This window comes from Myxine glutinosa, chromosome 8 (genome assembly GCF_964187855.1).
Source record: "Myxine glutinosa chromosome 8, kmMyxGlut1.1, whole genome shotgun sequence".
In the NCBI taxonomy this organism is placed as follows: Eukaryota; Metazoa; Chordata; class Myxini; order Myxiniformes; family Myxinidae; genus Myxine; species Myxine glutinosa.
The window spans coordinates 129,643,572-129,658,844 of NC_136268.1; the positions used below are offsets into that span (position 1 = coordinate 129,643,572).

General features: G+C 40.1%; 1 protein-coding gene across 1 annotated transcript in view; it reads right to left on the reverse strand.

Moving 5' to 3' along the window:
• The window catches only part of LOC137433190 (tenascin-R-like), a 115,066-nt gene that overhangs the window by 69,420 nt on the left and 30,373 nt on the right, over positions 1–15,273 (reverse strand). The window contains exons 2-4 of the mRNA XM_068125640.2: positions 10,075–10,361; positions 8,333–8,554; positions 3,177–4,307 (exon numbers count right to left, since the gene is read on the reverse strand). Of these exons, the coding sequence (XP_067981741.2) occupies positions 3,177–4,307; positions 8,333–8,554; positions 10,075–10,336 (1,615 nt within the window). The 5' untranslated portion in view covers positions 10,337–10,361. The remainder of the gene's footprint in view (positions 1–3,176; positions 4,308–8,332; positions 8,555–10,074; positions 10,362–15,273) is intronic.

Sequence of the window (15,273 nt, forward strand, 5' to 3'; positions counted from 1 at the left end):
GCGCGCTTTGCCAGGACTACAACAGGCTTCTTGCTGTTAACTACTGCTCAGTCCAACTTTGGCGAGCAAGGCGACGAATAGCAGGCGTTGTGCTTCCCTGGATGATGATCTCTCTCTCTTGGTCCAACAACTCTTTCTCTTTCTTGGTCCAACCACTCCTCACCATCGACAACCCAACGCAACCTCTTTGCTTCTTGCGCGCGCGCTTTTATAGCGCCTCCGGCGATCAAGCCGCCGGCCTTCAGGACACGCCCATCGGTGTGCTCACCTCGGCCCTGGTTGGTCGCGCGACCCTCTGGCTCCGCCCTTGATGACGATGGGCGGGCACGCCTTTCTTCCCCGACCCGAGCACATGTTCAATGGTGGTTTTGGAGGGGATGTAATTGGCAATCGAGGCTTGGCAATGAAAGTTTTGGGAGTGGGAATGGGGAATGAAAGGGGATCTATTCTTATTTAATGCAGTGCAATGGAGTGTCATCTTAATGGGAGACAAGGCCTTACCCTAATACACATAATAAAGATATAACTATTGAACAGGGGTATTCGATGATTGGCTAACTTGTATGCTTTATGGACTAATTATGGGACGCCCTTTGACCTTTACTCTACGGAGGTATTTACAAGGAATCATTACATTTTACAGAGGGTGATATTTACAACAATTTACTATATAATACAACACAATAAAAAAACCACAAACCTCATATCCGCAATATATATATATATATATATATATATATATATATATATATATATATATATATATATATATATGTTGGAACCCATCTGTGGATCGGTCCCATCCGCCGATGGGTCTGACCCATCTGTGAATGCACGAGAAATGACAATGCAGACCCATCGGCCGATGGGTCTGCGCCATCTGCAGATGTGTTGTTCACCTTGAAGGAATGTGTTGACAGAATGGTGCTCTTCAATCAGGTACACAGTCATTGGAATTACATGTGGTAGGAATTTAACAGAGATGATTTTTAAATGTTTTATTATCTATTTCTACCCATCTATTTATACATTTTGTCAATACATTTTGTAATTAACAGATACATGGCAGTTTTAGTAAAGCTTTACATAACATACTCAACATTCATACAAAACATTAGGTGTTCTTCTGATAATGGCGGAGGGGAATGATGGCAGGGTAGAGAGTGGCAGGTGCTGATGAAGGTGATGGCGAGGGTCACGAGGTCACAAACCACATGTCACGGACTGCTTTATAAACATTTATGACATCAATTGCTTATTTTTAGGTTCAAATAAACATACTCATCCACCATTGATGCATACACATTCCTTCAAGGTGAACAACACATCCGCAGATGGCACAGACCATCTGACAGACAGACCACAGGCCGATGGGTCTGCATTGTCATTTCTCGTGCATCCACAGATGGGTCAGACCCATCGGCCGATGGGACCGATCCACAGATGGGTTCCAACATATATATATATATATATATATATATATATATATATATATATATCGATATATATATATATATATATATATATATATATATATATATATATATATATATATATATATATATATATATATATATATATCGATATATATATATATATATATATATATATATATGTATATATATATATATATATATATATATATATATATATATATATATATATATATATATATATATATATATATATAGATAGATAGATATATATATATCTATATATATATATATATATATATATATATATATATATATATATATATATATATATATATATATAGATAGATAGATAGATATAGATATATATTTAAGTGTACACATTGTGATACGTTTACATAAAGAATATGTTTCAAATTTAATGCTACTTTTAAAATACATACTATTTAAATTGAAAAAGCTGCTTCCATTTCCTGGCGTGTATCTTCGTAGCCACCACACTGTTAATGGTGTACATCCCAGTTCCTGTATGGTAAGCTGTGTTTTTGCGCATTTTTGGAGTAGTGTGTGCCATTTTTATACCACTTTTTGGAATTATGTGTCATTTTTACCATTTTTGGAATTGTGTGTCATTTATACAATTTTTTGGGAATTATGTGTCATTTATACCATTTTTTGGAATTGTGTGCCATTTATACCATTTTTTGGAATTGTGTGTCATTTATACCATTTTTTGGAATTATGTCATTTATACCGTTTTTGGAATTGTGTCATTTATACCATTTTTTGGAATTGTGTGTCATTTATACCATTTTTTGGAATTGTCATTTATACCATTTTTGGAATTGTGTGTCATTTATACCATTTTTTGGAATTGTGTTGTCATTTATACCATTTTTTGGAATTGTGTCATTCATAACATTTTTTGGAATTGTGTGTCATTTACACCATTTTTTGGAAGTCATTCATAACATTTTTTGGAATTGTGTGTCATTTATACCATTTTTTGGAATTGTGTGTCAATTATACCATTTTTTGGAATTGTGTCATTTATACAATTTTTGGAATTGTGTGTCATTTATACCATTTTTTGGAATTGTGTGTCATTTACCCCATTTTTTGGAATTGTGTGTCATTCATACCATTTTTTGGAATTGTGTGTCATTTATACCATTTTTTGGAATTGTGTGTCATTTATACCATTTTTGGAATTGTGTGTCATTTATACCATTTTTTGGAATTGTGTGTCATTTACCCCATTTTTTGGAATTGTGTCATTCATACCATTTTTTGGAATTGTGTGTCATTTATACCATTTTTTGGAATTGTGTGTCATTTATACCATTTTTCGGAATTGTGTGTCATTTATACAATTGTTTGGAATTGTGTGTCATTTATACCATTTTTCGGAATTGTGTGTCATTTATACCATTTTTCGGAATTACGTGGCTCGAGTGCGTGAGTTACGCTGCGATTAAATTTTCGCACTGAACAACATGAAAACGTGTTTGCACAAAAATACGGTGATTATGTGTGAGTTAAACATGCATTGGGTTGAATACGCATCAGGAAAAACCATCATGTTCTGAAAAATGTTTTTTTCCCCCTGTATTTGCTAAGAGGAAGTCACCAGCAAGTAGCTATCGTGGGGACTTAAATTCATCCCATTCTGATAATGTCACCCTCAGGCGGTAGGACGATTTCAACAATGTAAACATCACACATCCAAGCAAGGAGGCTCACCTGATGTGCAGCTGTGTCCAGTGAAACCGTTGTCACAATGACATTCACCATCGAGGCAGAAACCATGGACCCCACAATCATCAAGACAATTAGTCTGGGAGCAATCTTCGCCAAAATAACCAACTTGGCATACGCACTTTCCTGCCACACACTCACCGTGTCCACTACACTGTCCAGGACAAGGAATGATGCTGCAGTCTATCCCTGTATATCCAAAGTAGCATATACAGTGACCATCTCGGCAGCGACCTTGATCATTGCATTCATTGGGGCACTCCACCTCAATACCACAATCTTCACCCTCGTAGCCAATTTCACAGTGGCAGACACCAGCCTCACATTGACCATGGCCACTGCAATCGGCGTTACATCGAAGATCACCACAGTCATCACCAGAATAGTCATCATTGCAGAAGCAGACGCCTTCAATGCAACGGCCTTGGTCATTGCAATCTTTAGGGCAAGACCTGATGGAGCAGTCAAAACCACTGTAGCCCTCAAAGCAATTACAGTGACCATTCTCACATAGGCCCTGATCATGGCAATCACCAGGACATGCCAAGTCTGAGCAGGTCTGACCAGCAAAACCATCTAAACAGAGACAACGTCCATCGACACAAATGCCACCGTTGGTGCAGTCCTCAGGACAATGTCTTTCACTGCAGTCCTCACCGCTGAAGTATTCGTGGCAGATGCACGATCCTTCGACGCACTCTCCATGGTCACTGCAGTCACCAGGGCAACTTATATCTGCGCACGTCTTGCCAGTAAAGCCTGCGAAACAGGTACATTGGCCATCTGTGCAATGGCCGTGGCCATTACAATCGCCTGGGCAGCTTTTGTAGGCGCAGGATTCTCCATGGAAGCCTTCGGAACAAACGCAGATCCCTTGCTCGCATTGTGCATGATCATTGCAGTTGTTGATGCAGTTCTCTGTTGAGCATGCAGCACCACTGTAACTCTCGAAGCAGACACATTGACCATCAACACAGTGGCCATGGTCATTACAATTATCAAGGCAGAAAGGCTGGCTGCAGTTGGGTCCAGTCCACCCTTCCTCACAGACGCAGTCACAAGTACCCATGCTGAAGTTGCCATGACCGTTGCAAATGGGATAAGAGTCCACCGAACCTATCACGCAGTGGATTGGAAGAGAAATAGAGTTGTGGGAGTAGTGGGAGGAGTGAGGAGGCATGGGAATGAAGTGGAGGAAAACAATCAAATTTGTCCATGTACATATACATAACACAAGTCTGTATTTGCTCCATTAATGATACTAAAACTCTAGCAAAACACATTGGTGTTTCAACTTTTATTTTGACTGTTGTCCACAAAACGAGGCGTACACATGGCCAACATATGTATAAAAATAATTTGAGGAAATCTGTGTTGGAAATCTTTAGTGTTGGGAATTTGAGGCAAGTCAGTTAACGATAGTGGAACAGGGATTGATTTTGAATTTTCTTATCAATGAAAACATCATCAAATGCATCGAAATCTACAAAAAATAAATTGCACATGATGATGATTTTACGTCATGGTTACGTACAAGAAACAAAATTCCAGGTGGAATTTGAACTACCCACGTGTATTTTGATGATGTATTTCATATGGTTCACTGAATTAGCATGGACTGTGTATTGTTTAAGACTGTATACAATTCTGTGAATACCTAGAACAGCACTCGGTAGAGAGCATACCTCCACCAGGCTAAACAGTTTACACGTTTTGTATCTGTCTGATATGCCGGATCTGGATCTAAACATGAACCAAAATGTAATCAGCTTGTTCTTGTCGCATAACCAACTGATCAACCTAGTTTTGTCCTAATCCGCCCACAACGTGTTGAAATATCATGTGCTATATATCGTTTTTGTCCCTATCACCTATCACTCAATGGTGAAGAATCGCTTAAAAATTGTAGTTTTTAAGCGATCCGGAACTTCACCAAAATCGAAATGCTTAGTTTTGTCACACAAATAACCTGTCCACCAAGTTTCAGCCGAAACTGTCTAACTTGCTGAGATTTAGTGTCACAGACAAACAGACAAACTGCTAAGAAGGCATCAGGCCTGGCAGGCATGACGAAAAGCGGGAGAATCGATAAATTGATTAATTAATTAATCGTGTAATTAAAATAAATAAATGCTAATCGTATAATAATTAATTTCTAAATAAATTGACTAATAGCATAGCTAAACGCCCACTGTTTCACCCGAATCTGTAACTTTTTGAAAATGATAAGTAATCCATCGAAAAATTAAATAATTGATCAAATAATTCGGGAATCAATAAATCAAAAATAGCCTTTACAGCCCAATCACTTGGTCATTGTCGTGTCCAAATATCAGCTTCCTAGCTCAAATAGTGCCTGAGATATTGCCCAGATGAGAAAGGAAATAAATAAGTATCATATAATTAAGATAATTAAATTAATTAAGAAATAATCGATAATAATTAAGTAAATAATCAATTAATTGATTAATCAAAAAATAAAAAATATTGTTTTTGCCAAAGCACTTGCTCACTATTGCGCCCAAATTTCAGCTTCCTAGCTCAAAGGATGGTTGAGATATCACCCGGACGAACGAGAGAACCTTGACCTTTGGCCTTTGACCTATATAGTCACAAAACATTGACAGCCTCACTTTTGTCCTTTGGAATCCTCCGGTAAAGTTTGACAAGATAGCTGAAAGCATTCGCGAGTTATCGCACTCACAGACAAACAAACGGACAGGGGTGAAAACCGTCCACCTTCAGTGGTGGAGGTCATACTTCATTGGAAAACGATGCACCAATCGAGGCATATCCTGCAGTTATAAAGATCTCGTGACTATGAGTGGAGGATGCAGCACTGTGATAATGGTTATGATATAAAGGAATTGGTTAACACAATAATGTGAATGATTTCAAGGCAGTCAAACTTATCAAGCAAAATATCTCATTCAATTGAAATAGCAACATTCCAAAACAGACATCTGTGTGTCATGATTGGATCTCATCTGTATTTGGAAAAAGAACCCAGCATTACATCATTCCGCAAGAAGGAATTCCCTGATTCTCCTCTTGGGTGTAAAACCCTAATTAGTCCAAATTATTTATGATCCAAAAGGAGCTTCAATTGAATCATATATCTGTAAGACTTGTCACTGTTTTAGGAAGTGAGTGGTAGTGGATAAATAATCTGCTTTACATCTATATGAAGGAAATACAAGGAACTTTTGACGCAGGAGGAGGTCATCATGCCTGCACATTTCTGCCAATATCGATGTACCCCTCTATCCCCAGTGCTTCTAGGTACTCATGAACTACCTCCGGTTTAAACCTACGCTGTATATCGTTTCAGAAAAGTTCTTCTCTGACATGCATGCTAAATAGGTGAGTCATTCAGTATGATTTATAACAAAGTATACGATCCACCAGGAGGATACAAATTTGTAGCCAAAGCTCATTTGGTTTAAAATCCACAATGGTAACGAGCTATTTGAAAAAACCTATAAATCACATGTATATGGTGACAACAGTAATTGCAAACTATCAGCCATGCTTCAGCCCAACTCTATCTTTCTAGAAACTTCAGAAGAGTCGTGCCATCTGCTATATCCAGGGAATGTAAATGATCATCTCCAGATCTACTCATTTCCCGATGGTCCCAAGCCCACACCGAATCATATCATCTGGCCTCAGTTAAAGCTTCAGAAAGGTTTTTTAAATTTCCAAACTTCTGAGCTGTTTTCAAGTACTTGGAGAGAGCATTAGGCAATTTATTCCATCATTTCTGCACTATCTCAACATCTTAGCACCCCTAAAATACTTATTTTTTTAAATCTTAGTTTGCCGTGTAATTGGCACAGGTAGTGCCAATTACACAGCAAGCTCCACACAATAGATATGGTGAACGATGGACTAGTCTTTTCAAAATGTCCAGTTAGGACCTTTAATGTGAACAACTAGAAATTACAAACGGGATGCTCGGCTTCATGCTCACCTACTCAGGATGAAGTGCTGCAAGATGAGGTGCATCATGCTGCTACTGTTTTATTAATGGTGGTGTTTATTGAAGGGCAACCCCATCAGGATCTAACCCCGACGAGCATACTACCAACTGAGCAATCCTGCAATCATCAATCCTTCAATAGTTTGAGTTGGAATGCTAAGTTTGTTTATTGGGAAATCTCATCTCAATCGATCTCAATTTAAATTGTTCAGTCAATGCTTGCGCACGGATACACCAAATAATGTACCTTCTTAGTGACAGCAAACTGAAGCACTAAAAAAGAGTCCTGCAAACTGAGCTGTAATGAGAAAAATGAAGGAATTGCTGCCTGGACATAAGAATTAGTTTCGCAATTTCCTACAATACAGAAATCTATTTAAAAAAAAAATTTGAAAGCATGTGAAAATGCAAAGGCAGTTCGTGTCTGTTTGTATTCGGTCTTCTTCTTCTTCTATATGCTCAAAATAACGAAAGCAGTTAAAAAAAAAATTGATGATTTTATGCAGCCTTGAGGTTGAGCTTTAGATCTAAAAAAAATAATCAGCATCCAGATTTTGATTGGTGAACCAATTCTGCGACTCGATATGCAAATTATTAAAATTTCAGGTCAATTGGACAAAAATTAACAATTTTCTGCAACCTTGACCTTTGACCTTTTGATTTAAAAAAAACAAAACAATTAGCTTGCTGCTTTTGATTGGTGAACCAATTCATTGACCCAATATGCAAATTCTTAAAATTCCAGGTCAATCGGATGAAAATTTATAATTTTAGGTGACGCTGACCTTTAACCTTTTGACTTTGGGCTGAATTATTAATTTGCCTTCTCCGTATTCTCATTGGAAAGCTTCGGTGAAAATTGGATGACAAAACTCAAATGCTAACTTGAAATTTCAGGTCAATTGGATGAAAATTGATGATTTTATGTGATGCTGACCTTTGACCTTTTGATAAAATTATAATAAAGGTTTGGTGAAAAATTGATGACAATAGCTTAATGTTGCGGCCCGGACAGACACACACCCAGAAGTGATTACAATACCTCTTCTCCAGCTACGCAAAGGGACGGGCTAATCAAGACATCTAAAAGTAGAATTAGTGGTGGAGATTTTGGCTGCCATCTTCCAAGCAATTTAAGCCTCGTTATGAAGCTCCATACCCAGTCCTGGTGCGTGGTCACAACATCCATGGCCCGGTAGACAATGGAGCCGTATATCTGATATTTGATTCTCTAGGGCTTCGATCCGACGCAGAAGTTGTTGTTCTGTGGCATGGTCCACGCCGTTTGGACATGCACAGGCCTTGCGTGGAATATTGATACGATGTGTGAATACCACCTGGTTCTCCTGATCCTGTGTACGCTCACTAAATGTACCAGCACCTGAAGCACAGATTGTTTGTTGGGAAGGTTAATATTTTAGACAGGTAGTAATGAGCATGCATGTTCATCAGTGGTGTCACCACCAATTATTTTTTTATCATACGGCAACACCTTCATCGTTGGTGTGATACGGGACATATAAATGACTAAAATGCAGAAAAATCTAATCAAATATAGAACTCCACATCACAAAACTAAATCAAGTTCAAAATTTTGAAATTCAGCAAGTTTGCCAAAAATGGCACTGCCCCCCGCCCCCCCCCTTTCCATGCCTCCTCCCCCCAAGCCCTCTCCCTCCCACAGATCTCCCGATGTCCCTGCTCTCCATCTTGTTCTCCCGCTCCCTTTATCATATGTTTTATGTGTCAGTTTGTCTTTTTGTGTTCAATGTTAGCTCTTACACGAGCCTCGACCATGTATACAAACAATAAGAGTTTGCATCTTACAGACAATTTCAGAACTACAACATCATTGCCCGAGAAGGTCATTTGATCTCATATCAACTGCAGTGATATTGCTGCATCTTACACGACAGTTCAAGATCACAGGGCAAAAATGGCACTTCAAGAAGCGGCAACAATGGAGAAAGGGCTCAGGTAAGCCAGCTCAGAAGTTAAAAGTTATGAAAGACATCAGGGACATCATTTTACTTAATGTTCATTTTTACCCACAGCATCATCTCTGTAATATCTCAACAAGTGAAAGTGAATGGACACATTCTCTACAAGGCTGGAGTGATGCCTAAAATATTTCAAAGCTGCAAGTTGTGGTGACTGGTCATGGAAGGTGAGGGTCACAATATAAACTAGAACGGCACTCAGTAGAGAGCATACCTCTCTGGTACCTGGTGAGCATACCTGGTTGGCCATATCACTGAATGATGAAGAATCACTTAAAAAATTATACTAGCCGGATCCTGGTCCGGATCTTCACCAAAATGAATCGACTCTTCCTTGTCACAAACACAACCTTTCCAACAAGTTTTGGCCAAATCCATCCATAACTTTTTGAGATATCCTGCTATGTATCGTTTTGGCCCAAATCTCCCAATGGTGAAGAATCACTTAAAATTTAAATAATCCTCATATCCGAATCCATATTCAGATCTTCACCAAAATCGAATCTATTTGTCGTTGTCAGACACCCAACCGGTCCACCAAGTTTCGTCCAAATCCGTCCACAACTAGTTGAGATATCATACTATGTATCGTTTTTGGCCCAATCACCCAATGGTGAAGAATCACTTTAAAAATTTCTAGTATTCGGATCCGAATCCGGATCTTCACCAAAATCTAAACATTTCGTCCTTGTGACATACGCTACATCTCTGCCAAATTTTGTCCCAATCCGTCAACAACCTTTTGAGATATTTTGTTCACAAACAAACGAACAGACAAACAGACAGGGGTGAAAACATAACCTCCATCCACCTTTGGTGGCGAAGGTACTTAATGAACAAATGAGAATATCACTGAACTCTCCAGAGTCTAGATAAACAGAATTTTAAAAAACATTCTCACCATTGCTGTCTTGGAAGGATTCACCCGTCTCATCGACACCAACATTGCAGAGAGAACCCATCGGTAAGTTGATGTTATACACGTGGTTGAATACAACTGGTTGTTCCTTTCCAGCATGCGTCACATTGTCTGTGCTAAGTTTAACTGCAGAATATTCTTTCTTCTCTGTACTGACTTCCACGACACGAGCCTGAAACCTTTCAAGGCTCAGCAGCAGCAGTAGCACTGTGAGGTCTCTGCAATTCCTGGAGGTCGTGTACATTGTTGAGGTCTTTTACCATGAGCACCTGGGGTGGAGAGGTGTGTGAAACTGAAAAATCAAGTCTATCAAATAATCAAGAGCAAATTGAACAATAAAAAAATTAAAATATCAGGCAATAACAGCGATCACAATAACATCAAATTTTCTTTGTGACGAAGATGACTATATATATATATATATATATATATATATATATATATATATATATATATATATATATATATATATATATATATATATATATATATATACATAAATAAAGGAGGAGTGTCTGTGTGTGTGTGTGTGTGTGTGTCTGTCTGGATGTCCGCTTATAACTCAAGAACTACACATCGGAGAAAAGTTTTAGACACAGATTCGGAATCAGCATAAAATTCCGGTGGTTATAGGCTACTGTTTATTTTAATATCAATGGTTTAAAAAACCGGGCCGGCTGCAATTCCATGGTATAGTTTGTGGCGGCGCTATTGCCCCTTTCCGATCCCATGATGCATTGCGGTTCCGATTCGCGATAAGGTCTATGTGCTATCACCGACACTTTTCCACCTTTTCTATACCTTTTAATCAGATTTACCTTATCGTCCATCGTAACCACATTACGCTTGGAAACACTAGCATTATCCTTCTTCGGACCCATAGCTAACACAGACACAGTAAAGGAATACTGTCCGTCGCCTCTGTTTTGAATGAGAATCAGCAGTTGCGCGTACGTACAGTATACTGTACGTACATATTTATATGTTTTTAATGTGCTTTTTATTGTATTTTTAATTGTTTTTTAGCTTCTTTTATTGTTAATTTATATACTATTTTATTTATTTTAAATATATTTTTAAGGAAAACAAATATTTTCACGTCTGTAGGAGTGACGTAATGTAGCACATAATGACGTTCGCTGCCGGGTCATGAAAGAAATTATGATTCTCTTGACAAAGTGACATGAAGATCAGGCAGTAAACCTCCCAACTGAGTTTCTCAACAGTCGTCAGCCTCAAGGACTCCCAACACACAGGTTGATTCTCAAGGTGGGAGCACCAATCATGCTTCTAAGGAATCTTGATCCACCAAAGCTGTGTAATGGAACACGATTGACAATCCAGCAAATGATGCCGCATGTCTTAGAGCTCAAGGGGAGTGGCTCACAACAGCAGTGAGAGGAGGGGCTTGGAACATTCGGGTAAGGCTGGGGAGGGGCCATATAAACCCTGCCCCGAACCCCCGCGTCAGAGAGAGAGAGAGAGTCGGTGAGGGAGTGCCCCAGTGAGAGTCAGTCACCCAAGGTTCGTGGTTGGTTCATGGTGATTGAGAAGTGAGAAAGAGACATTGTCGCAGCATGAGTAAAGTGCCTGGTTTGTTATAGTCGCTGTACATGAACTCTCCCCGTGCCCTGCACTCTGCGGCTGTATTAATCGCGCTGTGTGAAGACGACCCATTTCCGGGCCACAGACGCGTGATCTCCTTGCCTGCACTCCCAGCACACGTGCCGTGAACAACCGAGGGCCATGCCCGGCGAGCTGTCCGGGAGTGAATGGCACCAGGATGCGTGAGGAGAAAGAAACTGTCCTTCTTTCTTTTCCCTGTGTGAGTGAGTGGGCCCATGTCTGGGGGATAAGTTAAGACTGCTTAAGCCTGCTCTGTGTCTCTTCGCCCTGTACATTGTAAATAAACCTGTTCTTCCCTCTATTTGATCGTCCCCGTCAGTTCCATCTATTGGCCTAGCATCGCACGAACAAAACCGCTCAAATCGGGTTCAATAAAAGTAATGGCACGAGTCACATGATATGCGAACCGCTCGGCGTATTCGATTAGCGTGGCTTGTGTGAGGTCCAGTCCCCGTTTTCGTGGCAGCGTGGGTACCAAAAGTACGTGTGGAATCGACCGGATACCCTTTTCTACGCTCTCTGCGGGAGTGGCAACTCGGCCTCATGGACACGAAGACCTGAGGGGGAAAAGGGGTTTAATCCCCCCTTTGTAACGTGGAACGGGCTTCAGGAGATCCGCAACAATATATATATATATATATATATGAATGATTGAAGACCAAAAGGAATGACAGAAAAATACAAGTGATATATTTACAACAAAGCAGAAGGCAGCATCATTTCTGTCCAAATTAATAGCACGAAAACCACAGTCGCTGTTAAAAACTCTTGCAGCAGTTCCTGAAATCAAACCCGCATCACTGAGCGATGCTGCAGAATATATCCACGAATGCAGAGACTGCAAACACCAATGAGAAAACCCAGGAAGCAAAGCGTTTCCAGGCCAGGTACAAGTTCAAGTCTATGCTCTTAACTTTTATGAAATGAAACGCTTCCATGAGCCTCGACTATGTATACAAAAAAAATCAAAGAAACAAAACCTGCTCCATAAGATTATAGACAACTGTGGAAACACTTTGTTTCTAACCTGGAAATGTCCATCACCAGACACAAATCAACATCTCATGAGATAAGGGACACACACCAGCCAGCCCACCAGAGAAGACGGCCCTTCCATTGATGCTCCCTCTGCCAAAAGAGAAGCGTCTGGTTTTTGTACAACTTAGGAGAATCCGAAATGAACTCTATTTATACTCTTAGAAAAGCCTTGGAGCACTCAGCTTTTCCGTCTGATAATTCAGAGTTGCCCGACTTATATAAGGTTATAGCACTCAATGAGTGTCCAAGTGCTCTTCCGTTCCATTAAGCTGCATTGCAGCTTCCATCAGGTGCTTTTGCAGCTTTGCAAGGAAGCAAAGTAATGTTATTGACTGCACCCTGTCTGGGATAGACACACTTCACAATTAGCAAGCATCAAACAAGGCCACATTTGATACATTTTCCTACTTGGAGCTGTTTGGCACATTTTACATGAAAGGAAGCTGGGTGCTGAGACTCTGAGATTCTATGTTGATGAGACACGTGGTATCAAACAGCAACCCTCAAAGCTGTTCTGGTTGTCGTGTGAAGCCATGTATCCCTCAAACTTAGACATCTTGGCGAGATGGAGGCGTCGGTGGGTTGGAATCGCAGGCGAGTCATAGCAAAGACTTAAGAATGGCACATGCTGCTTCCTTGCTTGATGCTCAGCATTTAAGGATAGAGTACAGCCAAACAACCATAGGTTGGCAACAATTGTGCAGGATTGATGGGCCTAAAGGCTCCTGCTGATTCAAGTTTCCTGCAAGGAACAATGATATCATCGTATGAAGTGAATGGCAAGTACTTCCCCATCGGTAAAAGTCAGAAATTTGCTTGTGTCATGGAACACCTATGAACACCTGTTTTAATACAGTTATCAAATTATATAATTACATGATCAGTGACTGTAACATGGCAAGATTCTCATTTGAAGTTAATCACCAGGGCAATAACTGCAGCACATTTAACCAAAGTCTAATTATCACTTCTTTCAGGAGGCAGGAGTAATGTGCCTACAACCCCCCCCCCCCCCCCCCATATAGCCCCCTATATCGACTCATTTGAACAATGCAAGCACCAAGTTTATTTCTCATGAGAATATTGTATATATAATTGAACTGATGTTATGGGAACCAGTGAAGGCAAACCGCCATTTGCATGCAATCCGTGGTTGGATTAGAAAGAGTCTGCGATTCACCAAAGGCTGTCTGGAGGCCAAGGTCTTGGGTTATTATTATGCATACACAAGTTATTAGGGGAACTGGATAAAATGGGACAATCTACCTTCGATTAGACGGTGACCTCTTCTCTAATTACACCATGCCCTACTTGTAGATGTTCCAAGATGATTCAAAAACATCTCCCATCAAGGCCTTCTTTCTCGTATTGTTCAACACATTGGCAGGTCTGACACGTACGACTCTTTTATCATTTACATCCAGATATACAGACAGTCGCAAGAAATGTTTACAAACTTTATTTATGGAAACTATACTATGCTGTCATTCTGCAATGCCTTATGGGTAACAGCTGCCTGATGACATGCAATCACTCTCACACGCTAATACCACCTGTTAGGTATTAAGTACCACTCAACATCACCACACTCTCTACTTTTAATACATTTTACTGAGATACTAATATTGTCTGTATACACCGTTAAGTTATATCTGTGTATATATATATATATATATATATACACGAGAGGAAGTCAATTGGTAACCTTAAAATATTTTTCACAACTTGTTTATTGCATGTACATATGTAACAACTGTTATTTTCCAACATCATCTCCATTGTGTTCAATGCATTTTTTCCAGCGCTTGACGAAGGCCTGGATTCGTCTAGGGGAAAAAAAATTTGGCTGCTTGTGTAGCCAGTCGTGCACCGCCTCTTGGACCTCTTCGTCGGATCCAAAAGTGGTTCCACCAAACGCGTCTTTAAGTGGCCCAAGTATGTGGTAATCTAAAGGGGCAAGGTCTGGCGAGTCGGGTGGATGAGGAAGACACTCAAAATGCAGGTCTTCAATTGTTGCAGCTGTAGCGCGGGCAGTATGGGGCCGAGCATTGTCATGCTGCAGCAAAACACCTCTGATTGCTGGTTTCAGATGATTTTTAAGGAGGCTGTAGTATGAAGCACTGGTGATTGTGGTCCCTCTGGGAATGTAATGCTCTACAAGTGGGCATCGGCTATACCAGAAGAGCGTCAGCATCACTTTACCAGCAGACGTCTGTGTGCGGAATTTTTTGGGCTTTGGTGAAGTTGAATGGTGCCACTCTTTGTTTGCCCTCTTCGTTTCTAGCTGAAAATAGTGGACCCAGCTTTCATCCACAGTCACTACGTGCTGTAAGAAAGCGTCGCCTTCTGTTTCGTAACGTCGCAGAAGTTCGTCACATGCGTCCACTCGCCGTTCTTTCAGTTTGGGTGTGACTTGTCTGGGCACCCATCTTGCAGACACTTTGCGGAACCCCAACACGTTATGAATAATATGGTGTGCTGAACAATGGCTAATGTTCAATTCGGAGACAACTTCAT